Below are 23,848 nucleotides of genomic sequence, written 5' to 3'. Positions count from 1 at the left end.
TATATTCCCTACTACCGAGTCCATGTATCATCGCAAACAGTTGTCACCAAGTAAATCGCTTAATTCGAGGACCTACACTATGTTCAGATCTCTCATGTCCCTCCTCTTTCCCCTCTTTTTCCAAGTCCATCTACCGCATTCTTTTGCAAACCATCCTCCAAGACGGTTTCGGCCATTGGGTTCAGCCGTCCTGACGCTTTACCCGCATTTCCTCACATTCCTCCCTCCTGTCTATTGGACATCCAAAGTGACCCAAAGATGAAGGGCGGAGTAGGTTAAGTGCTTCAGGCAAGGATGCCATGGAGAAGCGGCTGGCCGGAGGCTGTTTGGGCTCTCGTCGACTACGCCGTTTGCTCCTGCGGGGTTGTACACATATTTTTCTGCACTGGCATCTCATGTTCTTTACTGTGAAGTCCTCCAATCTAAACGACACCTGCTACACGGAAACCCACATAATCAAACACCATCCCAGCTTTGTTACAAACTCATCATTTTTTGGGTTCAATCCAATATCCGCTGTCGGCGTTCAAGTTACTGGACGAGGCCAACAGAGGCCACAAGGGTCTAAAAGAAAGCCATAGACATTACAGAATTGGATGCATAGTGAGTCTCAAATTTTCGCATGTAACTGTTCGGTTGATGAGGCCTCCTGGTGTCTGCGGCCGTTTGCTCCATTATGCTGGTGCTGCTGGTTGGTTCTGGTGCCTGGGGGGCAAAGGCAAGAAGGGTCCTGGGTCTAGACCGGCCATTTGCCAGGAGCCCCACGTGATACCCCGGCACTGTGGCGCATGACCAGAGGGGAACCTGGCTAGGTATCCGTACCTTGTGTTGCCGTGGCAAAGAAAAAAGGGCAAGAAAAGGGACGTGCACAGCCACAGGCCATTTCACCCCTCCATCATCTGAACCATCCAACCCAAAACTACCTGGCCTGCCTACTTATGACGCATTTTCTTCCGTAGTGCCTGATCGCACTTTCATTTCGTTGCCAAGGTCTGGGACTCTCCGTCTCTTTGTCCTTCTTCTTCTTCTCACCCCAGTGGGCGGGACAGCTTTGCAAAGATTCATAAACGCCCGCAAGACCTCTCCGACCACGAACGACTTGCTGTCACAACAAACCCCAATTTCAAGATGTTTGTCCTTCGAAACGGTAAGCTTACCCCGCCATTTTCCTCTATGCCAGCAAGTGACTTCTGCTCTTCATTCTGTGGCGCGGCCAACGGCGAGGCGCATGTGCGTTGTTGGTCGGGCCGCCTTCGTCATCACCACGTTTGCAAACAAGAATTGTCTTCCTTCTTGATCGAGTTTTTCGCTCCACCCCATCGGCCACATTAAATACTGACATTTCCACCTCCTAGTTGGCAAACTCATCTTTGGATCCAGCAACCAAGAATCACTGATCGAACTCCCTCAAGGACAGCTCTACCTCGTCCGCCCTCTCTCGCCCAAGGGCTACTCTGAACTCATTTTCAAGGACGCAGCTGCCCGAATCCGACGAACCGCACAGGATTTCCAGTACCAGCTCGTAGTACAGAGAGTCTACGAAGAAGGCGAGGCTGAACTCCTGGCCGAGGAAGAAGGAGAGGACGCCGAGATCGACGCACTTGCCGCCGCTGAAAGAGACGAGAAGACCTTCCTGCTCGACGAGGCTCTGCACTTCCGCGTCGACATTCGACAAGGCTCCGAGAAGGTTCTTGCCTGGAGGGATTTGAGTGGTGACACCGGTGACGTCTACGAGTTCGTTTGCGACAACGTTGTTTCCCCTGGCCAAGTCACACAATTCGAGCGCATTGCAAAGGAGTGCCAGTACGAACGCAAGTACCGCAAGCCGCACACCACCGCATCCGACTTCGACCTCAAGCAGTTTGAGTTCCAGGACGAGCAGCCGATACCTCCCGCCAGCCCGATCCACAGCCCGACGACTCTTGTACGGTCGATAGAGTCAGCTGACAGCCTTTTCGTACCCCAAAGCCCGGTTGGCACACCCACCAAGAAGGAAGACCGGTCTCTTGTTCAGACTCCAGCCAAGACGCCCAGAAATATGCCTGTCACGCCCGAGAGAACTAGGGCAAATGGCCCACCCAAGGCTGGCGAGGCCCCTGCAGCTCTCAGCACGTATGCTACTGAGAGCGCTGAGTTACACTTCTTCGACTTCCCGTCCGGTTCCTTTGTCCAGCAGGATGCTGCTGTCACCGCCACTGTTACGGAGATTGGCAAATGGGAATACTGGCTCCAGATCGAAACGGAGGATCGGGCCTGGCTTGGCATTCCGATCGTCGCCGACATCAACCCCGTCTTCAACTTTGAGTTCCTATCCTTCATCTTCAACCAGTTCTCTGGCGATGGTTCAGCGTACTCTTGGCTGCTTCGATTCAAGGACCAGCCGACGCTGGAGCGTTTCCAGGACGCCCTTCTCCGCGCGCTTTGGGAGCAGCTGAATGAATCCAAGTGGGAGAAGATCAAGGAGAGGGAGCAGGAGTACGTCACTGACGCCTTTAATGATTTGACCATGAAAGATACCCCGGAGGAACAAGAAGAGGAAGAGGAAGAGGAAGACTACGAGGACGCCGAGGAAGATGCTCAGCGCAGCGAACATTACGACAGCGACGAGGAGGAGGATGATGTTGAGACCAAGGACGAGGATGGCAACGTCAACTCCCAACTTGCTGTTGGCTACAAGCACGATCGCTCTTTCGTCGTGCGCGGGTCCAAGATTGGTGTCTTCAAGCACACGGCAAACAACAACCTTGAATTCTCCACCAACATTTCAAAGGTCGAGACACCAAAGGGCACACTGTTCAGCCCGAAGAAGGTCATGCTTCACAACGAGGATCGCAACATGATCTTGCAGAACGAGCAGGACCCCAACAAGCTCTATCGCATGGACCTCGAGTATGGCAAAGTCGTCGATGAATGGAACGTCCACGAGGATATTCCCGTCCTCAACTTCGCACCTGAGAACAAGTTCGCCCAGATGACCCATGAGCCCACTTTCCTCGGTATCTCGAAGAATGCTCTATACCGTGTCGACCCTCGTTTGTCCGGTACCAAGCTGGTCGATTCTCAGCTGAAGCAGTACGTCTCCAAGAACGAATTCTCGTCCATCGCCACTACCGAAAAGGGCTACATCGCTGTCGCTTCCAACAAGGGTGACGTCCGTCTCTTTGATCGTCTGGGCATCAACGCCAAGACCCACATTCCCGCTCTTGGCGAGGCAATCCTCGGTCTGGATGTGTCTGCTGACGGCCGGTGGGTGCTCGCCACCTGCCGGACGTACATTCTGCTTGTCGACGCGCTGCAGAAGTCTGGCAAGAACGAAGGTAAGCTCGGCTTCGAGAAATCCTTCGCTGCCAACGATAAGCCTCAGCCGCGCCGTTTAGCCCTCACGCCTGAGCACGTTGCTCAGTTTGCCCATGAGACCAGCAAGCCGGTGTCTTTCACGCCGGCGCGCTTCAACACTGGGGAGGGTACTGAGGAGACGAGCATCATCACTGCCACCGGTCCGTATATCGTCGAGTGGAGTCTGAAGAAGGTGCTTCGCGGCGCCAAGGCTGCCTACCGCATCAAGCGCTACGCCGAGGAGGTCAAGGCCGACGACTTCAAATTCGGAACGGACAAGAACGTCATTGTCGCCCTGCCCAACGAAGTTAACATGGTCGGCAAGCAGGGTCTCAAGCGACCCACACGCGAGAGCATTGCCGGTAACTTCGCGCAGCTCAGCATGGGTCGTAGGGACTCTGGGCGTATCGGCACACCTAAAAGTGGCCGTTATAAGCTCGGCAAGGAGGACATTGTAGCCTCGCCCTACTGAGAAGACTCCCGCAGGGACTTTGTTATGTTCTCATAGTTATGGTTTGATGCTGAAACGTTTTTTTTTCAATGAGGGCGTTTTCCAGGGTTCGATTTGCGCCACGCAACGATGGGGGGACAGAAGGGGATGGAGGATAGGATGGAATTACAGCACAGCACGTCGCCTTTTTCTTCTTGCTTTAGCTTCCGATTCTGAAGTGTTTGTTTGATTCAAGCCAAAGATAGACCGACGTCTCAATCTCAGATATCTCGAGAGACCCTCCGTAATACACGAGATCCCAGCGCATTGGTTTGGTACTCTGTACTTCTCGACACGTTACACGGGGCATGCACAATAGCCGGCTTTTCCAGATAGAGCAAAAGACCCTCTGGTTGATGGTCGATGATCGATTTGCGCTGGGTTTCGCAACACCCTAAGATAGGGACTCGGATGATAGTTGGAAGTCGACCAGATTAGGCAGCTAGCCAAGAGGTTTCAAGCGGACCACGCGCCGTCAAGTTCGACCCGTCTCCTCATCTGGCAGGGTAACACATTTGTCAAATAGGTAGATATTCTGATGTTGAACACAAACGCGGACTCGAAAATACATGGATGGCCGTCATGTACGACACAATTCCCCTTGTGTGAACCGTTCCGTAAACTCTTCTGCCCTCGGTTAATAAAATAGCAACAGCAACAACGTAAAACATGCCGTAGAACTCCGCTCCCACCGGCTTGATGCCTTGTGCCTGAATGATCATGATGTCGCCTCGCTGCCTTTGCTTCTCGTGCCCTTCAAACGGCGTGGTTTGCTTGCAGGCTGAGTGACGTAGCGAGGTGGGTATGGTTTTTTTTCTCTTCATTTTTTTCTTTCTTTCTTCCAATCATGCCTTCGTAAAAATGGCTGTCAGAGACGACATCTCCTGTAAGGAAAGTCATGACGAAAAAAAAAAAGTGTGGTAATGCAAGTCGGATGCACAGCGGCTGTTATGCCTCTTGGTTCTCCTGCTTCGTCTCCTGCTTCGTTTCCTCTGCGCCGTCCTTGCCCGCAGTTCTTGAAGCCCCCTCGATTGCGCCTTGCAGCGCCTTGGTGACCTGGCCAACCACGTTTCCGCTAATGTTCCTCAGCGTCTTGGGCTGCACCGTCTCCTGGGACAGACGCGTCATCTCGGCGACAAAGGACTGGCCCCACCACGAGGATGTGTACTTGAAGACGTAGCGCTCAAGCTTCTTGTAGTTGGTCTCACGCTGCTCCGGGGACATGGTAACGGCGTCGTGGATGGCGTTTGCCAGCTCCTCCGTGTTCCAGGGGTTGACGATGAGAGAGCCGTTCAGGGACTGAGCGGCACCTGTGAACTCTGACAGAATCATGACTCCGTGGCGCTCGCGCTGGGTCGCAATGTACTCGTACGAGACCAGGTTCATACCGTCGCGGGTAGAGGAGACTAGGCAGACGTCGGAGACGGCGTACAGAGCTGTGAGCTCGTCGAACGACACACTCTGGTGCAGGAAGTGGATGGGCATGAACTCGATGGTGCCGAACTTGCCGTTAATGCGACCGACGAGCTCGTTGACCACGGCGCGCAGGTTCTGATACTCCTCGACGTCCTGCCGCGAAGGCACGGCAACCTGGACCAGCACAATCTTACCGATCCATTCGGGGTGTTCCGTCAGGAAAACCTCGAGGGCATGAAGCTTCTGCGGGACGCCCTTGATATAGTCGAGACGATCAACACCGACGATGAGCTTGACTCCATTGAACTTGCGGGTCAGGGCCTCGATTCGCTCCTGGACCTTGGGCTTCTTGAGACCCTCGACAAACTTTTCCGGGTCGATACCGATGGGGAATGCGCCAACAGTAACGAACTTGCCATTGTAATCGACTCCGTTGGGGGTGGTGGGCGTTCCACTGGGGGGGCAAGTCAGCAAGGGACTAGGAGGGGCAAGATTTCGGATTGGCCTTACAGAATGCGAGAGCAACTGCTCAGGAAGTGGCGAGCGTAGTCGTAGGTGTGGAAGCCGATGAGATCGCAGTCGAGTACGCCGGTCAGGAGGGCCTCGCGAACAGGCAGGATACGGTAGATTTCGGAGGAGGGGAAGGGTGTGTGCAAGAAAAAGCCGATCTTGACATTTTTCTTGGTGTTGCCGATCTCCTCGCGCAACATCTCGGGCAGCAGCATCAGGTGGTAGTCGTGGACCCAGATCAAGTCGCCATCTTGGACGTCCTGAACAACGGCCTTGGCAAACAAACGGTTGACTTCACGGTAGGCGGCCCAGGCACTCTCGTCGAATGTGATTTCACCGGGATGGTAGTGGAAGAGCGGCCAGAGGATAGAGTCTATCGGAAGTCACTCATTAGCACGGGGGTTACAAAAGTAAAAAGAAATAAAAATGAAAAGGGTTCGAGGAGTAGGGGAGGGTCGTTCGTACTGGAGAAACCGTTGTAGTGTTTGTCGGCAAGCTCGTCATCAATGAAGACGGGGTGGGCGTCGTACTCGTCCTTGAGACGCTGCTTCATGCCGGCAATCTCGTTCTCGGGAACCTCGAGACCTGGCCAGCCGTACCATTGGAAGCTGGTGGTTTTTGACAGACCGCTCAGGCCGGTGACGAGACCACCAGAGGACATGGAGAAGGAATAGCTGCCATCTTCGGAACGCTTGATGGTGATGGGCAGTCGGTTGGAGAGCAGCAGGAGGCGTCCGGGCGCGGTGTCTTCGTCGACGAGCGCAGGCATCTTGGAGGATTTGCGCGAGGCGATGTAATGGTGGAGGTTTCTTTGGTGGGAGAGAAGGCGAAATCTTCCGCGGAGCGTTCGTTCGAAGGGCGGAAAATGGGGGGGGGGGGGGGGGGGGGGGGGGGTTCCACACAAGAACGACTTTAAAGTCTCCGCACGCCTGGTGATGCGGGCGCGGCACGTTTCAAGGCTCTCACCTTGCGATAGCGTCTGCGCGGCCATACGGCATCTGGCGCCAGTAATGCCTTACAAACGGTTGGAGATTTACTTATTTCACCTCGACGCTAATTGTCTGAGTCCGGCCCGCGTATCACTCAACTTATATCACAGGGATTCGAACCTTCAGTCGAACATCTCGACATAAGTCAACGCCCGCTCGGGTTGGCGTTGCTCCTAAAAAGGCTTAATCTCTGAGACAAAGCTAGGAGTATCTAAGAACGTGCCTTGATGCGTAGCTGTGGGTCTTATTCCTATATGGTGAAATCGAAAAGGGCACAACTCGGCCTAACAGGAGCCAGCAGTGAAGGAGTAACGCTCGTTGCCGTGATACTGCCTCACGGAGGCAAAGGTCAAGGTAGGCACTCTGGTTACTGACTACCGCGGCAACATTCTCCAATGTTTAGCATAACCGGTATTCAAAACTCGTCGCACAATGCTGCAAAGTACTCGTCGAATTTACCAGCACTCAGTAGTGCTAACGTGAATTTGTATTGCTTACAGAAATTGGTGTCGGCGCACTTCGGGGGGGGGAGCACGGCAGCTAAGCTTAGTGGTGCTGTGGTGGGAGGGTACGGTGTTAACTGAGTTGGGCTGGGATGAGCTTGCTTGCGGGGGAATGGAGGGGTAAATGTAAGGAAGTACGGATAGGCGATCAAGTAAAGTACCTACATGAAGCTGAGGTAACAGCGACGCAATAGGCGTGCAGGGGTTGGACTGCGGGCTACTTTACTTGTATGCGGAGAGGGTGGGACGAGATGGCAAACAGTGCAAGTTCACGTTCGGTCGGACTCTTAAGACACAAGAGAAGAAGAAGAGAGGGAGGAAGAAAAGGAGATGGGGGAAAGCTCCTAGTAAAATCAGAAAAATGGAGGGAGACGGAAGACGGGCGACTAAGCGGTGGTTGGTTGTTTGGTTTATTGACACTGAGAGGCGTGGTGCTTCTTCATGGGCCGGGGCGGAACGCTTAGGAGACGGAGAAGGGCGAGGAGGGTGTCGAGGACGCAGGAAGATGCCAATCCGGCCCAGAATGCAATTGGGTCTGATCCGACTCAGACCGGCAGTACCTATCTATGTAATGTACCTACCTAGTGTAGGTTAGGTAGTGTAGGGTGACAGTCTCCAGACATAGACAGACAGACAGACAGACAGACATTCGACCAAATGGATGTGACGCGGGAGCCCGGGTTCCCCAGAAGTAGAGGTACTTGAGATGGATCCCGCTTCGGCAAGGCGACAGAAGAGAAGTAAGTACGGATACTAGTTTGTTTTCCTCAATAATAGGTGGTTCGTCTTGTTTTTGTGAGAGAGAAAAAGGCTAGGATGAACAGACAGGCAAAGCAGCGAGTTCCTCTGCTCTGCTGGGACTGCCTTACACACAAGAGGACGGCCTGCTGCGGTGCCATCTACGTAATTCTTGGCCCTTGACCCATGTCCTGTCCTGTCCTGTCGCTGCGAGAAGAGCCCAGCCGGCCCTGCCACCTTTTGGTGGTGTACATTGTATGTATCCGTATCCCTTACCATTTCTAGCTGTCGTGCATGACTGCTTCCGGGCCCCTCCGGTCCGCGCGCCTGTGCAGCCCTTCGTCTTTGGTAAGTATATACATGCAGCTGCATTTCCCTTCATGTTGCCGACGACCCTGCCGGAGAAATAGACAGTCTGACCGAGGCTGTACCGTAGGGTGAGCGATATTCTTTGCAGGCCCGTTGAGCCGAATGCCCCTCGGCTCTTAGCAGCAAAATGGGTGCGATGTAATGTTACGTAAGATTCCTCAACTGCCTACTACGTACTACCTACGTAGTGTACAGGTATAGGTATGTAACAAATGGCCGAGGACATGATAGGTATCGGTACATGAGGGACCTTGATGTCGCCCGCCAGGCAGTGGGGATTCGGCGCCGAGGAGTGGGCACTTCACCGGCGGTACGTAGTGCGTCAGAAGAGAGAATGTTCACGATGTCTCTTGAAATTTTCCTTCCTTCCTTTCCATCCACCGACTCGACGCTCCACCGGCCAACGCAAGGATGATGGCGCATCATCTGCGAGGCCCATCCATCCCTGTAATAAACAGTGGCTACTATGGGTACAGAAGAAGCAGTCGACATCTTCAATTCTGTTTGAAAGGCAGGCGGGTCACATATCCGTCAGGTGATGGATGCTCCATTGAGCGACGCAACAGTGCCGTCATTCTCCATCCCAGAGCTGTACCTAGTACTCTGTATCCATATGCAGGAAAAAGTGGCAGCAACTCCCTTTTCACTACGGATAGGGGATTCGAAAAAGAGCCCCAGCCCCCGGCTGCACGACGTTTCGACGGGCCTGACAGACAGACGGCCTTTGACCGTTGCGACGTCCAATGGGCATTCATTTAAGCGTCAAAAGAGCGCTCCAGCCCAATCATCCAGCCCACAAGTCTAGACAAGACCCCCTGTTTGGCTACCACCGACAGACTGACATGGGAGGGTCCCATAACGCCCCGGACCAAAATGTCCTTGACCCGAACAGGAGTGAGTAACCCTACTATGTACATAGTACACTAGGACGACGTCGTCGTTGAGGTTCGATTCATCAACACATTCTCGATTCCAGTTGAGCAACACCGTGGGGAATGCGTCCCCATCAACAGCACGGTGTATCCGTATGTGTACAAAGCCCAAACAACTCCACCCTTTGTTTTGTGTTTTCCGATGGAGCACCGGTCATCCATCTTCAAAAGCTGCTTCTTGACTTGCCTTGGCTTCTGTGCAAAACTGCTTTCCAAATTGTAGGGATGAAAGGCATATGCCCTCCCGCCGCTGTTTATGGGAGGCGCTCGGACCAAAGGCGAGGTGAGGTGGGCGGGCGTCCAGTGGCTGCCGCCCCACTCCGGATAAGTCGTAGCTTGCCCGCGTCGGCTTCGTTGCTTGCGCTCCTACATTGGCCCTCGACGCGTCTTCAACCGCGACAGAGCCCTCGAGCTCTAGCAATTTCTCGCCCATCCCCTACCCCTCCGCCAACTCCGACCAAATCCTCATGTTCCACGTAGAGCCGCAATTAATATCCAGCCCAATCCACAACCAGAGCCAGTCCATCCTTGTCGTTCTGTGAAAGCATGGCCCCGTCGAACGCGAAGCTCAAGGCGGCCCTTCTCGACGCCGTCCGCGACGTCTTCCAGACGGATTTAGACAACCTCACCGTGAACTTCATCCGTAAGCGCGTAGAGTCGGATCTTGAACTTGAAGATGGATTCTTCTCCTCGGGAGACTGGAAGGACAAGAGCAAGAAGCTCGTTAAAGAGCTTGCTGTAAGTGATCATATATCCTTGATACGCGCACACCGTTATCTTTGGCCCCTCCACCTGACTTATACCGGATCAGACCGCTCTGATGGAGGGCAATGCCGATCCCGAGCCAGAACCTGCGGAAGAGAAAGAGAGCGCGAAGCCGAAGAAGACGGGCAAACGTCAGTCAACCGATACATCACCACCCGCAAAGCGTCGAAAGCGTCCGTCTGCCGAAGATGGCGACTCGGAGAGTGAGAAGCCCAAGAGCAAGGCCAAGGCCAAACCGAAGAAGCCGGCGCCGCGTAAAAAGAAGCAGGATACTCCCGTGGTCGACTCTGATTCAGAGCCGAGCCCCGCCAAGCCGAAACCATCGAAAGCTCGCAACGGACACGCGAACAAGGCCGAAGACAGCGACTCAGATGACCTGAGCTCGCCGCCGGACAGCGACGAGGAGATGGTCGACAGCGACAAGAAGAAACCAGAGGACGAAAAACCCAAGGCGCCCGAGGAGGAGGTCAAGGTCTTTGTCGAGACGAAGGAAGACGGATCGGCCGAAAAGAAAGCCGAAACCGGCGATGGAGAGGAAAACAAGAAACAGCATGTTGTTGACGACACAAGCAGCGAGCTGTCCGATGTGTTGGACGAACCGCCCAAGCCGAAGCGTAAGAAGAAGGAAGCTGGAGCTGGCAGCAAGGCGCCCAAGCAAAAGAAGGCGCTTGCAGGCTCGGACAACCCTGACGATGTCGAAATCAAGAAGCTGCAGTCTCACTTGGTCAAGTGTGGCATTCGCAAGATCTGGGGGTTCGAGTTGAAGCAATACGGAGACAACACAAAGGCCAAGATCAAGCACCTCAGAGACATGCTCCGGGACATCGGCATGGACGGCCGCTTCTCAGAGGCCAAGGCCAAAGAGATTAAGGAGCGCAGAGAGCTCGAAGCGGATCTGGAGGCAGTCCAAGAGATGAACGCAAACTGGGGCGTCGGGGGCCGGTCATCAAGGAGCAAGGCGCGCGGACAGCCGGCACCGGTAAAGGCCGTGAAAGATGACGTTTCCGAAGACGAGAATGCCAAACAAAACGACGAGGATGATGACGACGAGGAACAAGAGTCACACATCCCGTCACGCGCGCGGGGCAAGGCACGAGCAGACTTAGCATTCCTCGGAGACGACGACGAGGAGTCAGACTGATGTTATGACTACTGGAGGATATCGCAGTTTGTTCGCGGAGCATTTTTGTTTTGCTGATATGCACTTGTTGTATTGTATACCGTGGCGCGTAACGTCTTTTCCACCACCGGCGCCATTACGGAATGTCGTCTGAAGCTATTCGACTATGGGGGTTTGTCAACTGCTGGCAAACGATGCACCATTACGGGACTGCAGTGGGGTTTTCCGTTATACGGGACATGTTGGACGTACTGATTCATCAAGCCGTGACAGATGGCAGGTTTGATCCCGTTTCCCTCCCGTCTTTCTCTGGAGACCCCCGCAGCCTCGGAAGTCGAATGCGTTTCTCCAAAAGCTAGAGCCGCGGAACAAAGTTGCTCGTGTTTAAACGCACCAGTCAGACGACGACATGCCCGTTCAGGGCGGGCTGGGGTCGGGTCCTGCTTGTGGCGTTGTGGTGGGAAAACGAGGCGAAAGAGGGGGGGGAGAGAAGCGTGGATTTCCGGGCAACCCAAGCTTCTCCGTCATTGTTTCTGCGTCTCCAATTTACCCCGCCGCGGGCGAGGAGTCCCCGCAGACGCTTTCCATTTCCTCCCAATACCCACTATCCCGGCCAACAAGCGCGCGAATACAAGCTATAATAGCCTGAATTGCAAGCTTCACCACATCATCCAGTAACGGGAGAAGTTATCGCGCTCCAAAGGACAACCATAAAGGAGCTTTAGCTCTTCCTTCCCCTTTTTTCGCTCTCCCGGCGAGTTCCGTGACTTCAATCTCACCTCATCGTCGTGAATTCTCCGCCTTGGGCTTCGTTTTCTTCTTCTTTTTTTGTGGTTCGACGTCTCATAATCACCCTTATCTAAGAGCCCAAAACCGACACCAAAAGACAGCTTCTCCTATCTACTACAATGGCCGACGCTCCCTTCGAGTTCTTGCCCTTGGGTGCCATTCTCCAGTCTTTCAAGGTTAAGGGCGTCAATATCGTTCAGGGCTTCCCGACCCAGGAGCTCTACGAGCAGCACAACTCGCCCTACTTCGGCGTCACCGTCGGCCGTGTCGCGAACCGCCTCGACTCGGCCCAAATCAAGTCGCTCAACGGCGGAAAGACGTACAAGCTTGCCGCCAACGACGAGGGCAACAACCTGCACGGCGGTCTTAAGCCCTGGAGCTCCCTCGTTTGGGATGGCCCCAAGCCCGTGGGCGTGCGCGAAATCCCCGGCGTCGAGGGTCTCGAGGGTGGCGAGAGCGTCGAGTTCTCGCTCACCAGCCCCGACGGCGACGAGGGCTTCCCCGGCACCGTCAAGGCCAAGGTCGTCTACACGGCTGGCACGCAAAAGGTCGACGGCAAAGAGATTTCCGTCCTGGGCATCGAGTACGAGGCGCAGCTCGTTGACGGCGCCGACGAGACGGCCATTAACATGACGAACCACTCGTATTTCAATCTCACGGGCGATGAGACCTTCGCCGGCACCATGGCGACGCTGGCGACCAACTCGCACCTCCCCCGCAAGAACGGTATCCCCACGGGCGGACCCGTGCCGTTTCCCGGCATCGAGGGCGGCAAGCCGTTCGAGCTGGGCGTCGAGGGTCCCGAGGTGGACGACTGCTTCGTCGTCACGGAGAAGCCCGGGTCGGTGCCCATCGACACGCGCAAGGAGGCGCTAAAGCTGCACGTGCACGCGAGGCACCCCAAGAACGGGATCAACCTCGAGGTGCTCAGCACGGAGCCTGCGTTTCAGTTCTACACAGGCAACGGCATCAACGTCCCGGCTGTCGAGGGCGCGCCGGCGCGGGGCAAGAGAAGTGGGTTCTGCGTTGAGCCCAGCCGGTGGGTGAACGCGATCAATGTCCCCGAGTGGAAAGACCAGATGCTGTTGAAGAAGGGGGAGACATACGGTACGCGTATCGTGTACAAGGCCTGGAGCGAGTAGGGAGGGGGTGGTAGTTGAGCTCAACCGGGGTGGAATGGTACCTGGAATAATGGAGTCTGAGAATGATGTAATGACGAATACGGGTACCCGTTCTTCATGGAGCAATTGCACTGCTGTTCCCAAGCACACTCCATTCACTTTTGTGTAAATCTGATGAAGTGAATTACGCCGAAGATGGGGACGGACCGACTTCCATCCCAGCAATCGCCGATCAAGGTTGGGATACTACATCAAGACCTCTCCCCCTCACCTTCTCTAACTACGGTGATTAGTGAGTGTATTTGATGCAATCCATTTTTGCCATGTCTCTGTGAATCATGGAAGTGATCCGATTTGGCTGAGCTACTACTGAAGTAAAAAGAAGGATGTAAGATGAGACGAGGACGAGCCCTTACCGGTCCGGTCAGTTCACTGAGGGGCTCTAGCTTCTGTTTTTAGTAGGTCGTCGTTTTGGCTTATCGCACCAGCACCACGGTATCGGCAGGCGCAGGTGCAGGGACGCCTCTGCGGCTCTTTCTCCAAGGTTGTACTCCGTACCTACCATCCATCCATCCATCCATCCCTCAATGAACCTAAGAAACGACCGCCCGAAATGTGTTAACTGCCGGTCCACCCAGGTACCTAGTTGCCCACGGGCATGACTACCTATGCAACCATCTGACCAAACCGCTTTCCCGTCAACCTCTCGAAAAAAATAAAATAAAAAACAAAAAACACCACGCTTCTTTCGCCTACCACGCACTTGCTAGCATTGTCGATACAATCCAACTCATATCCATATACGACTACGAAGGAACACCCATCGCCTTGTGTCGTCAGATCCGTCTTGCCTGGATCCAACCGAGTCAGGCGCCGCGTAGAACCGAACCAAACCCCATAACCGCCGACGTCGGCATCCTACGCAGTCATGACTGAACCCTTCCCGACCCCAACAGCGACACCGAAACGCAAGCGAGACGAGGACTTTCCCTTGTCTCCGATATTTACCACCTCGAGTTTCTCCTTCCAGCTACCCGATGCCAAGAGCGACGATGAAGGAAGCGGGAGCCCGCACAGCAAGGTCGTCCACAAGTTTCGTGGTTTGGCCTTGAATGGAGGTGCTGGTGGGGGCGGGGTGCTGGCCCAGCAACAGAAGCGAGATTGGCCATACGACCCTACGCCGGAAGACCGTCGGGACGGGTACAACGACGACCCTTTCGCAAGCCGAAAGAGAGCCAAGGTCCCAGAGCTGGATATGAAGGACGCCGAAGCAGTCGTAGCCGAACCAGTTGTCATTCCCGACCCGGAGATCAAGAGCGACCCTGTTCCTGCAGTCAAGTTCAAGTCGGTTACCGGCGACACCACTGATACAACCACCGAGGAGATTCTACAGCCTATAGCGATGACTGCCGCCGCTACAAACCTGCAACGCCCGCACTCCTTGATGAATCGACTACATGACCCCAAGTCTAAGGGACGAAGACGCGCCGGCACCCCGCCGCTGAAGGGTCGCAAGGGCAAGGTCGCCCAGGCGCAAGACGAGGACCGGGAGATGAAGATCGTGGACCCGGTCCGGGCCGCACTGACGTGGAAGGAGGAGGAGATTACGATTTATGACCCCGAGGATGAGGACGACGACGGAACAGGAATCAACGGTGTCGGCTTCATGCCAACAGCCGCCATGGCTTACGTGCGAACGCAGAAGCGCCGGCTTCAGCTCGCCGAGTACAAGAAGCGGGAAGAGAGCGAGGCCAGAGCCCGGCGCAACCAGCGCAGACGGGGCAGCGCCGCGGGCCTATGCTCTGGTAACAGTAGTGGTGGCAGGGGCGGCGGCGTGCGAAAGGTTCGCTTCACAGAAGCAGAGCCCAACCCGGTTGTGACGAACGTATGAGCACGGCGGTTATGATGCCGTTTTTGATAATTAGGATTGGAACTGGGCCATGGCGTATTTGCTGTTGTTCCCTGTTATGTGTGGTCTGGGTCTGGCCTAAGGACCATCACAGGAGGCGTTGACTGGCGTTTGGGCACGGGCGTTTATAAACGCAGGATTGAACCTATCTCAGCAGTCAAGATTATGGATGCATGCGGGCGACAAGTATCGCAAGCTTTTGTTATTTTTCTTTTCGCACAGCAAAGCCGCATTGCGAACAAGTCGGCATGGGAGTCAAGAGGGGCGACAGGACGATTCAAATAGTCTTTCTTTTATACCCCAGACTGGAATGGATAAAGATGATACAGATCCACCCTCCTCCCTACTACTACACACACCGTGTCCAATGCTACTGATACTTTTGTAAAACGAGACAGAATATTCATACACAGGGCTCGACGCAGGCAGGCGCATCCTCAACAGCCTGCTCTAACAGATATTTTTGGAGAGAGACGGGCAGCGAGCGACGTGTTTACCAGAACTTGTACCAAGCATTCCGGCTCGCCTTGGCCGCCTCCTCGGCCTGCTGTTGCTGCTTGAGCTGCTCCAGCTCCCGGCGCCTCTTCTCCGCCATGGTCTCCTGGTAGACCTCGACCGTCCTCTTCATCTTGATGCGCTCCTGCCGCCGCAGGTACTGGCAGTACTCGTATTGCCCGGCGCTGCCCGCCACAAAACTGTACACAGCCCAGTTTGCCGCTTTGCTGGGTGAACCTAGGGGCGCGCGTGTGTGTGTGAGTTGAGACGGCGTTTTCCATGCTTGAAAAGTGAAATCATTGGAGTGGAAAGGCAGATGGAAGTAGTGACTCACCCCTCATAACCATTCTCAGGCCTCCGACGGCCGCACCGACAACAATGCCGGCGGTGAGACCATCGCGGGCGCACGGCGTCCGGAAGACGTCGAGGAAGTCAGACCACTTGATCGTCTTGATGGCCTCGCCGACGGACGGATACCCCGTCTGGGCGTTGCGTTCCTGCGGCGGGAAGTTGCTCTGGAATTCGGTCGGGTCCAGCTTCTTCTGATGCGGCTCCGGGGTCGCCGTCGCCGCCGCGGCAGTCGTCGTATCCGAGCCCGGCGCTCCCTCTCCGACGTGTTCCTGGTTGGACCGGGACCAGAGGTACAGTTTCTGTCCGTCCCTTTTGGGCGCTGCTGCTGCTGCCGCGGCGGCAGCGGCAGCGGCAGCGTTATCTGTTGGATCCTGCGCCATTTATGTGCTTCTGTGCGCGCGAGTCTCGGGGGCGCATCCGGTAAGACTTTTTGGCTCGTGTTCAATTATTGGCTTCAACTCATGGCTCGGCCGCAACCCCCCCTCGATGAGAGCTTCACTCAAAAATCTGCCCGTGGCCTGAGATGACATGACGTCCACCGAATTCGTTCCGTTGCTGGGCCAGGCGCATGGTCTGTGCGAGCATGTACCCACTGCCTACCTACACTAGGTAGTATACATAGCACACACACAAGTGACGGGTGCCCTGCGCGAGGGATGTTGGTTAATTGATGTGGGGTCCCCCTTCACTCGGGAAAGCGTGCATTTGTCGCGTAAAGTCGCGCCTGGGACGCGTCGGTTCTGCTTGTGCCTGCCCGGGACAACCTATTACTCTCTTACCCAAGTTGATCAAATCCCACCCCCTCTCCCCCTTGCCCAATTTCTCGTGGTCCATCGATACCCGCCAATTTTGCTTTCTGTCTCTTCTGTTTTGTGCAGCAGACCTTCTCTTTTCCTGACAGAATTCTTTGATACCCACCAAAGCCGGCCTCGACAACCCCCCCCTGTTGCAGACCTAGGCATTTGTTCACTACTCTTCCGTCTCATGACTTTCTAGATACAACTCGAGTCCCTCGAGAGTCCCCTGTCGCCAGAGTCCCTCGACGGACACTTACCTCACCAACGACGACTTCTCTACCCGGCCTCCACACATCCCGAGCCAGGCGACATCCACCGACCAAACAATGCCCAACACAAGTTTGCGGCGTCCGCAAAAGGGCTACCGCCGCGGCGGGAAGCAGGCCTACCATGGCCCCGGCCGCACAGCTCGTACCTTCGCCGCTTCGAGCCGCGCCGAAGCGACCTCTGCCGACGAAAAGTGGGAGCGCACGCGGCTGGTGCAGGCCATCGACGAAAACATGGGCTTCGCGCGTTACGAGGGTGGCAAGCGCAAGGAGGGGTGGCTCGTCAATGTGCAGCCGACTTCGGTTGAGGACGACCGGATACCAGGCGGCCGTGCGGCGCTTGACTGCTACTTCATCGAGGACGACGGGTCGCACTTCAAGGCCACGGTCGAGTACAATCCCTACTTCCTCATCGCCGTCAAGAAGGGCCGCGAGAGCGAGGTCGAGGAGTGGCTGAAGCGCGTGCCCGGCGATGGCGTCGTCAAGACGATCAAGAGGGTCGAGAAGGAGGACCTGAAGATGCCGAACCACCTGATGGGCTACCGCCGGACCTTCCTCGAGCTCAGGTTCGCCAACGTCAACGACCTGATGGCGGCGAGGAAAGACATAATGCCCATTGCGGCCAAAAACAGAAAGAACGTGGATGCCTTGGACGCATACGCCGAGGTCCAAACGTCAGTCTTGCCCTTCACACGGTACGCTTGGAGAGAGAATGGCTGATGCTGACCCTCGGCCAGAACAAACGGCGACTTTGACCTTTTTGACGACTCACGAGATGACGATAGACGAGCCAATGCTTCTTTTGCCGACGCCAGCGACTTCATTGTCGATATTAGAGAGTACGATGTACCGTACCATGTAAGAGTAATGATAGATATGGGTACGTCTGACCCGCGGGACCGAGCTGGGTAGGCCGCAGCTGACCATTGCAGACATTCGGGTGGGGAAATGGTATTTCATCGACGTCAAGCACGGCGTCACCAAAGTCACTACCAACGAGGACCGTTTGGCCATGGCGGACCCCGTAGTCATGGCCTACGATATCGAGACAACAAAACTGCCTCTCAAGTTCCCCGACGCCGCCATCGATCAGGTCATGATGATTTCGTACATGATTGATGGGCAGGGTTTCCTCATCACCAACAGAGAGATCGTCTCGGAAGACATTTCCGACTTCGACTATACCCCCAAGCCCGAATACCCCGGCTCCTTCATGATTTTCAACGAGCCAGACGAGAAGGCAGTCCTCGAGAGGTTCTTCCTACACATAAAGGAGGCGAGACCTACCGTCATCGCGACGTACAACGGTGACTTTTTCGATTGGCCCTTTGTTGATGCCCGCGCTAGTGTCAACGGCATCGACATGTACCAGGAGATTGGCTGGAAGAAGGACAGCGAGGACCAGTACAAGTGCAGCTACAGCGTGCACATGGACTGCTTCCACTGGGTGAACCGTGACTCGTATCTGCCTCAAGGATCTCGAGGCCTAAAGGCCGTCACAGTGGCCAAGCTCGGGTACGACCCTGACGAGCTCGACCCTGAATTGATGACGCCCTATGCCGCTGAACGCCCGCAGACTCTGGCCGAGTATTCAGTCTCCGATGCCGTGGCGACGTACTACCTGTACATGAAATACGTCCACCCGTTCATCTTCTCTCTCTGTACGATTCTGCCCCTGGGCGGCGACGATACTTTGCGAAAGGGTACCGGTACCCTGTGCGAGATGTTGTTGATGGTCCAGGCTTACCAGCAGGAGATCGTGCTACCCAATAAACACGTCTCGCCAAGGGAAGCGTTTTACGAAGGCCACTTGCTCGACTCCGAAACGTATGTTGGTGGCCACGTCGAGAGTATTGAAGCGGGCGTCTTCCGTGCAGATATCCCTGTCAACTTTGCAGTCGATACGGGTGCAGTGGACGAGCTATTGACGGATCTGGACGCCGCCCTCAAGTTCAGTATCACAGTGGAAGAGAAGAAGTCAATGGACGACATTGAGAACTACGACGAGATCAGAGAGCAAATTGCTTCGCGGTTGCGCGCTCTCAAAGAGACGCCGAACCGCAGTGAGCGGCCTCTCATTTATCATCTCGACGTCGCTTCCATGTACCCCAACATCATGACGACAAATCGACTACAACCCGACTCCATGATCCAGGAGTCGGACTGCGCGGCATGCGACTTCAACCGGCCTGGCAAGACGTGCGACAGACGGCTGCCTTGGGCCTGGAGAGGAGAGTACTTGCCGGCGAAGCGTGACGAGTACAACATGATCAGGAACGCGCTCGAGAACGAAAAGTTTCCGGGCAAGTGGCCAAACTCTCCGCAGCGGACGTTCCAGGACCTGTCTCCGGACGAGCAGACGGCTCTGCTGAGGAAGCGGTTGCAGATCTTCTCGCAAAAGGTCTACCACAAGATCCACGACTCTACGACCATCGTCAAGGAGGCCATCATCTGCCAGCGTGAGAATCCGTTCTACATCAACACCGTCCGAGATTTTCGTGATCGTCGGTACGACTACAAAGGCAAGGCCAAAGTCTGGAAGGGCAAGACGGAGGCTCTCAAGCAATCCGGCGCGACATCTTCCGAAGTCGACGCGGCCAAGAAGATGATCATTCTCTTCGACTCGCTGCAGCTTGCCCACAAGGTCATTCTGAACTCGTTCTACGGCTATGTCATGAGAAAGGGTTCGCGTTGGTACTCCATGGAAATGGCCGGCGTGACCTGTCTGACGGGAGCAACCATCATCCAGCTGGCCAGATCGCTCGTTGAGCGCCTTGGTCGCCCCTTGGAACTGGACACCGACGGTATTTGGTGCATGCTTCCAGCCACATTTCCCGAAAACTTTGCTTTCAAGATGAAGAACGGCAAGAAGCTTACCATCTCGTACCCCTGTACTATGTTGAACCATCTGGTACACGCCAAGTTCACTAACCATCAGTACCAAACACTCGTGGATCCCAAGACGCTCAAGTACGAGACTCACAGCGATAACTCCATCTTCTTCGAAGTTGACGGTCCCTACAAGGCCATGGTTCTGCCTACGTCCAAAGAGGAGGACAAGAACTTGAAGAAGCGTTATGCCGTTTTCAACGATGACGGAAGTCTGGCCGAGTTGAAGGGTTTCGAGGTGAAGCGCCGAGGAGAGTTGAAGCTCATCAAGATCTTCCAACAGCAAATCTTCAAGTTCTTCCTCGAGGGAGAAACCCTCGCAGATTGCTATGCTGCTGTTGCCAAGGTTGCCAACCAGTGGTTGGACGTCTTGCATGGCAAGGGCTCGACACTGGCCGACGAGGAGCTCATGGAGCTCATTTCCGAGAACAGAAGTATGTCCAAAACCTTGGAGGAGTACGGCTCGCAGAAGTCGACATCCATCACTACGGCCAAACGTTTGGCGGACTTCTTGGGTGAGCAGATGGTGAAAGACAAGGGCCTCAACTGCAAGTTCATCATCTGCGCAAGGCCAAAGAACGCGCCCGTCACCGAAAGAGCCGTGCCTGTTGCCATCTTTTCCGCCGAAGAGACGACGAAGCGCTTTTACCTCAAGAAGTGGTTGAAGGAGGAGCCCGCCGACACCGACCCCAGAGCTCTCCTGGACTGGGACTACTACCTCGAGCGACTGGGATCCGTCATCCAGAAACTCATCACTATCCCGGCCGCACTCCAGAAGGTCAGGAACCCCGTGCCTCGCGTTCCCCACCCCGACTGGCTCCAGCGCAGAATCAACATCAAGGACGACAAGATGAAGCAGAAGAAGCTCACGGATCTGTTCGCCAAGGGCCCCCTGGAAGACATCACTAACCTCAACGGTCGCTCTGCTGCCGATATGGAGGACTTTGGAAGCCAGCTTCTCAAGCCGAAGCAGGTAACTTCTGTGGTGGCTTCGTCACAGGCCGCGGCTTCCACCTCTCAGAAGCGGAAATCTCCCGAGCCTGCCGAGAACGCTGATCCCTTCGCTGCCCTTCCCAAAGAAATGCCCTCGCCTTCAGACGACTATGTCGGTTTCCTGCAATATCAGAAGCAGAAGTGGAAGATTCAGAAGCAGGCACGCATCCGCCGACGACAACTTTTCGGAGACCGACGGGGCAACAACCAGAACAACATTCAGAACACGTTCATGAAACAGGCTCACTTGACCTTCATGAGCACCTGGCAGTTGTTGCATCTCAAGCCTACAGACACACCTGGAATCGTCAATGCTCATGTTCTCATCGACGCAAAGATCCACTCGCTCAAGATCAAGGTCCCACGACAGGTGTTCTTGAATCTGAAGAGCGGGGACATGCCAGATGTCGACATCCCAGGATGCGAGGTTGAGCAGGTCAACCACACCCTGCCCAACGGGCATTCTTCCGTTCACCTCTTCAAGCTCACCGTCCCCGAGGATATTTATTTCAGCGAAGCCGACAAGTTCTCTCTGCTGTTCAATCACCCGAGTGTCGAGGGTGTGTACGAGATGCATCTGCCTCTTAACATCCGTGCCGTGCTTCAACTGGGCAATCTATGTACCATCGACGAACAGCAGCACGCGGTGCTCGGTAAGGGTCTGGAGCAGGGGTTCGACTTGCTCGGTCTCAAGCGTCCCCTGAAGCCTAGAACTTACCTCGACACCTCGCCTTTGGCATATATCTACATCTCGCACATCACCGCAGGCGACAGGCAAATCTTCGGAGTATTTTCAACACTGAAGGATGAGGCACACATCATCATCCTGCAGAAGGGTAGAGACTCCGGGCAGGATCTCCCCAATATCTCGCGGATCTACACCGAGCTGCTCGCCCGACGAGCAGAGGAGGCGGCCGGGACCAACTGGCAAGACTGCTTTACGTACCAAGAGAAGGTCAACTTTAGGATCACGCAAGTAACGACACGACGAAAGGCACACTTGGAGCTTAGCGACGTTGTCAGGAAGATGAGAAAAGACGAGCTGCGGCCGCTCATGATGGTCATTCAGTCGTCCCAGCGCAACATGCTCATTAACGACGTCCCCATCCTCGGCGAGTTCCCCGTGCTGCCCCTCAAGTACGACGCTGCCGACAGCTCTCTCCCACCGCTCGGCTGGCAAACAGCCGTGGCCAGACGACTGGTCGGACACTACCTTGGTCTTGGCTCTTGGATCGTGCATCTGACCACTCTTGCGCGATACGGCGAAGTCCCCCTGTGCAACCTTGAGCGAGAAGATCCGCGCTTCCTCATCGATATCGCCTACGCCAGGCGGCTCCAGAACAATAATGTCGTGCTTTGGTGGTCCGCAAGCCCCCGGCCTGATCACGCTGGCCACGAGAAAGATGACATTACAGGACCTCTGGAGACTGTCCAGATGCCGGCGGTCAACAACCCTGGCACGTTCTCCTCGGTCTGCATCGACTTGGAAGTCAGGAACCTGGCCATTAACACCATTCTTACTTCGTCTCTGATCAACGAATTGGAAGGGTCCGATTCCATTTCGTTCAACCCCGCCGGTGACGGGAATGCAGCAGGCGACGAAGTCATCTCGTCCGAGGGCACGTTCGCCAACGCCGGTGTTCTGGTGCTGCGAGAGATGGTCAAGAGTTGGTGGCAGGAGGCTTGCAAAGGCAGCGCAATGGCGGACGTCATGGTCCAGCATCTCGTCCGTTGGGTCGAGAGCCCCGACTCCTTTCTGTACGACCGCGCTCTGCATTACTATGTGCAGATGATGTCCCGCAAAGCCTTCCAGCAGCTCATGGCCGACTTCCGTCGCGTCGGGTCGCAGGTCGTCTTTGCCAACTCCAACCGTCTCCTTTTGCAGACGACCAAGGCCGAGGTGGGCACCGCTTACGCCTACAGCCAGTACATCATCAAGTCGATCAAGAGCAAACCTCTCTTCCACTTCATCGACCTCGAGATCAAGGAATACTGGGACTATCTGGTTTGGTACGACGAGTTCAATTACGGAGGCAAAGCCTGCCAGGAGGTTGTGGAAGCGGAGCAGCAGACTCTCGACACCGTCATGCATTGGCAGATGGCCACCTTCCTCCCCATCCGTTTACAGCCAACGTTCCAAGACTGGGTCATCGAGTTCATCCAGCTCATGCACAACTTCAAGCGGCCTCAGAACGGAGACCTCTCCTCGACGCCGCGTCTCACGCAGCTACCACAAAAGTCCCTTGCAGAAGGCGCTCAGGGGCAGATTATCCTTGGCAAGGCCTTCGAGAAGCCCTTGAAAAAGGAGATGGCCAACCTCATCAACCTGCAGAAGCGCGAGCTCCTCCATCCAGAGCTGGCTGAAGACTACTCCTTCCCGCACTTGCCCGGTTCACATCTCACGCACCTCTCGTCACGTAACGCCGTGCTCGAGCTTGTCAAGGCGCTGATGCAGGTGCTCTCTCTCGACAAGAACATCACGCTCGAGGCGCGCCTGCTGCGCAAGGAGCTGCTCGCCATGTTCGACGTGCGCGAGTTCAGCAAGGAGGGCGCGTTCCAGAACCCGAGCGAGAGCCTGAAGGTCATCCAGCTCAGCTGCGACAGCTGCACGATGGCGCGGGATCTCGACTTCTGCCGTGACGAGGACCTGATGCCGGAGATGGGCCCTGACGGGAAGCGCCTCGGGCCGGAGACGAGACCGTGGCGGTGCACTTTCTGCGAGGCCGAGTACGACCGCAACGCCATCGAGGAGATGCTGCTGGCGCGGGTGGAGGCTTTCGTGGTGGAGTGGACGACGCAAGACCTCAAATGCGGCAAGTGCGGTGCGCTGCGGATGAATGAGTTCATGGAGCACTGCACATGCAGCGGCGAGTGGGTGGAGAGCGTGAGGAGGGCGGACATTGTGAGGCGGCTGAATGTATTTCGGAACGTGGCCCAGTTCTATGGGTTGAAGATGCTGTTGGAGGTCACAGAGGGCCTGAGGAAGGGGCTTTGACAGACGAAAGGGCATGTTACGGCGCATCAGGGATGACACGATATCTATGGAGTTGTGGGACGAGGACTTGCTTTT

The 23,848-nt window shown here is 55.4% G+C and overlaps 7 protein-coding genes across 7 annotated transcripts; 5 read left to right on the top strand and 2 right to left on the bottom strand.

The window, feature by feature from the left end:
* Positions 1–1,128: 1,128 nt before the first annotated feature.
* GLRG_01984 (VID27 cytoplasmic protein) lies at positions 1,129–3,808 on the top strand (the record flags this gene model as incomplete). The annotated part of the gene is made up of 2 exons (XM_008093318.1): positions 1,129–1,147; positions 1,356–3,808. 2 exons carry the CDS (start codon positions 1,129–1,131, stop codon positions 3,806–3,808), a joined length of 2,472 nt encoding a protein of 823 aa, XP_008091509.1.
* A 966-nt stretch (positions 3,809–4,774) lies between these two features.
* On the bottom strand, positions 4,775–6,521 carry GLRG_01983 (glycosyltransferase family 20; the record flags this gene model as incomplete). Its single annotated transcript, XM_008093317.1, has 3 exons — positions 4,775–5,696; positions 5,753–6,125; positions 6,218–6,521. 3 exons carry the CDS (start codon positions 6,519–6,521, stop codon positions 4,775–4,777), a joined length of 1,599 nt encoding a protein of 532 aa, XP_008091508.1.
* A 3,308-nt stretch (positions 6,522–9,829) lies between these two features.
* GLRG_01982 (uncharacterized protein) lies at positions 9,830–11,189 on the top strand (the record flags this gene model as incomplete). Its single annotated transcript, XM_008093316.1, has 2 exons — positions 9,830–10,021; positions 10,095–11,189. 2 exons carry the CDS (start codon positions 9,830–9,832, stop codon positions 11,187–11,189), a joined length of 1,287 nt encoding a protein of 428 aa, XP_008091507.1.
* An 887-nt stretch (positions 11,190–12,076) lies between these two features.
* On the top strand, positions 12,077–13,099 carry GLRG_01981 (aldose 1-epimerase; the record flags this gene model as incomplete). Its single annotated transcript, XM_008093315.1, has 1 exon — positions 12,077–13,099. The coding sequence occupies one exon, from the start codon at positions 12,077–12,079 to the stop codon at positions 13,097–13,099; it is 1,023 nt and encodes a 340-aa protein (XP_008091506.1).
* Positions 13,100–14,006: 907 nt separating this feature from the next.
* Positions 14,007–14,969, top strand: GLRG_01980 (uncharacterized protein; the record flags this gene model as incomplete). Its single annotated transcript, XM_008093314.1, has 1 exon — positions 14,007–14,969. The coding sequence occupies one exon, from the start codon at positions 14,007–14,009 to the stop codon at positions 14,967–14,969; it is 963 nt and encodes a 320-aa protein (XP_008091505.1).
* A 511-nt stretch (positions 14,970–15,480) lies between these two features.
* GLRG_01979 (uncharacterized protein) lies at positions 15,481–16,213 on the bottom strand (the record flags this gene model as incomplete). Its single annotated transcript, XM_008093313.1, has 2 exons — positions 15,481–15,719; positions 15,817–16,213. The coding sequence occupies 2 exons, from the start codon at positions 16,211–16,213 to the stop codon at positions 15,481–15,483; spliced, it is 636 nt and encodes a 211-aa protein (XP_008091504.1).
* Positions 16,214–16,956: 743 nt separating this feature from the next.
* On the top strand, positions 16,957–23,773 carry GLRG_01978 (DNA polymerase family B; the record flags this gene model as incomplete). The annotated part of the gene is made up of 3 exons (XM_008093312.1): positions 16,957–17,570; positions 17,634–17,776; positions 17,829–23,773. The coding sequence occupies 3 exons, from the start codon at positions 16,957–16,959 to the stop codon at positions 23,771–23,773; spliced, it is 6,702 nt and encodes a 2,233-aa protein (XP_008091503.1).
* Between the last annotated feature and the right edge of the window lie 75 nt (positions 23,774–23,848).

This window comes from Colletotrichum graminicola (assembly GCF_000149035.1).
Source record: "Colletotrichum graminicola M1.001 genomic scaffold supercont1.7, whole genome shotgun sequence".
NCBI classification, from domain to species: domain Eukaryota; kingdom Fungi; phylum Ascomycota; class Sordariomycetes; order Glomerellales; family Glomerellaceae; genus Colletotrichum; species Colletotrichum graminicola.
This window is presented reverse-complemented; position numbering and strand designations above follow the sequence as displayed.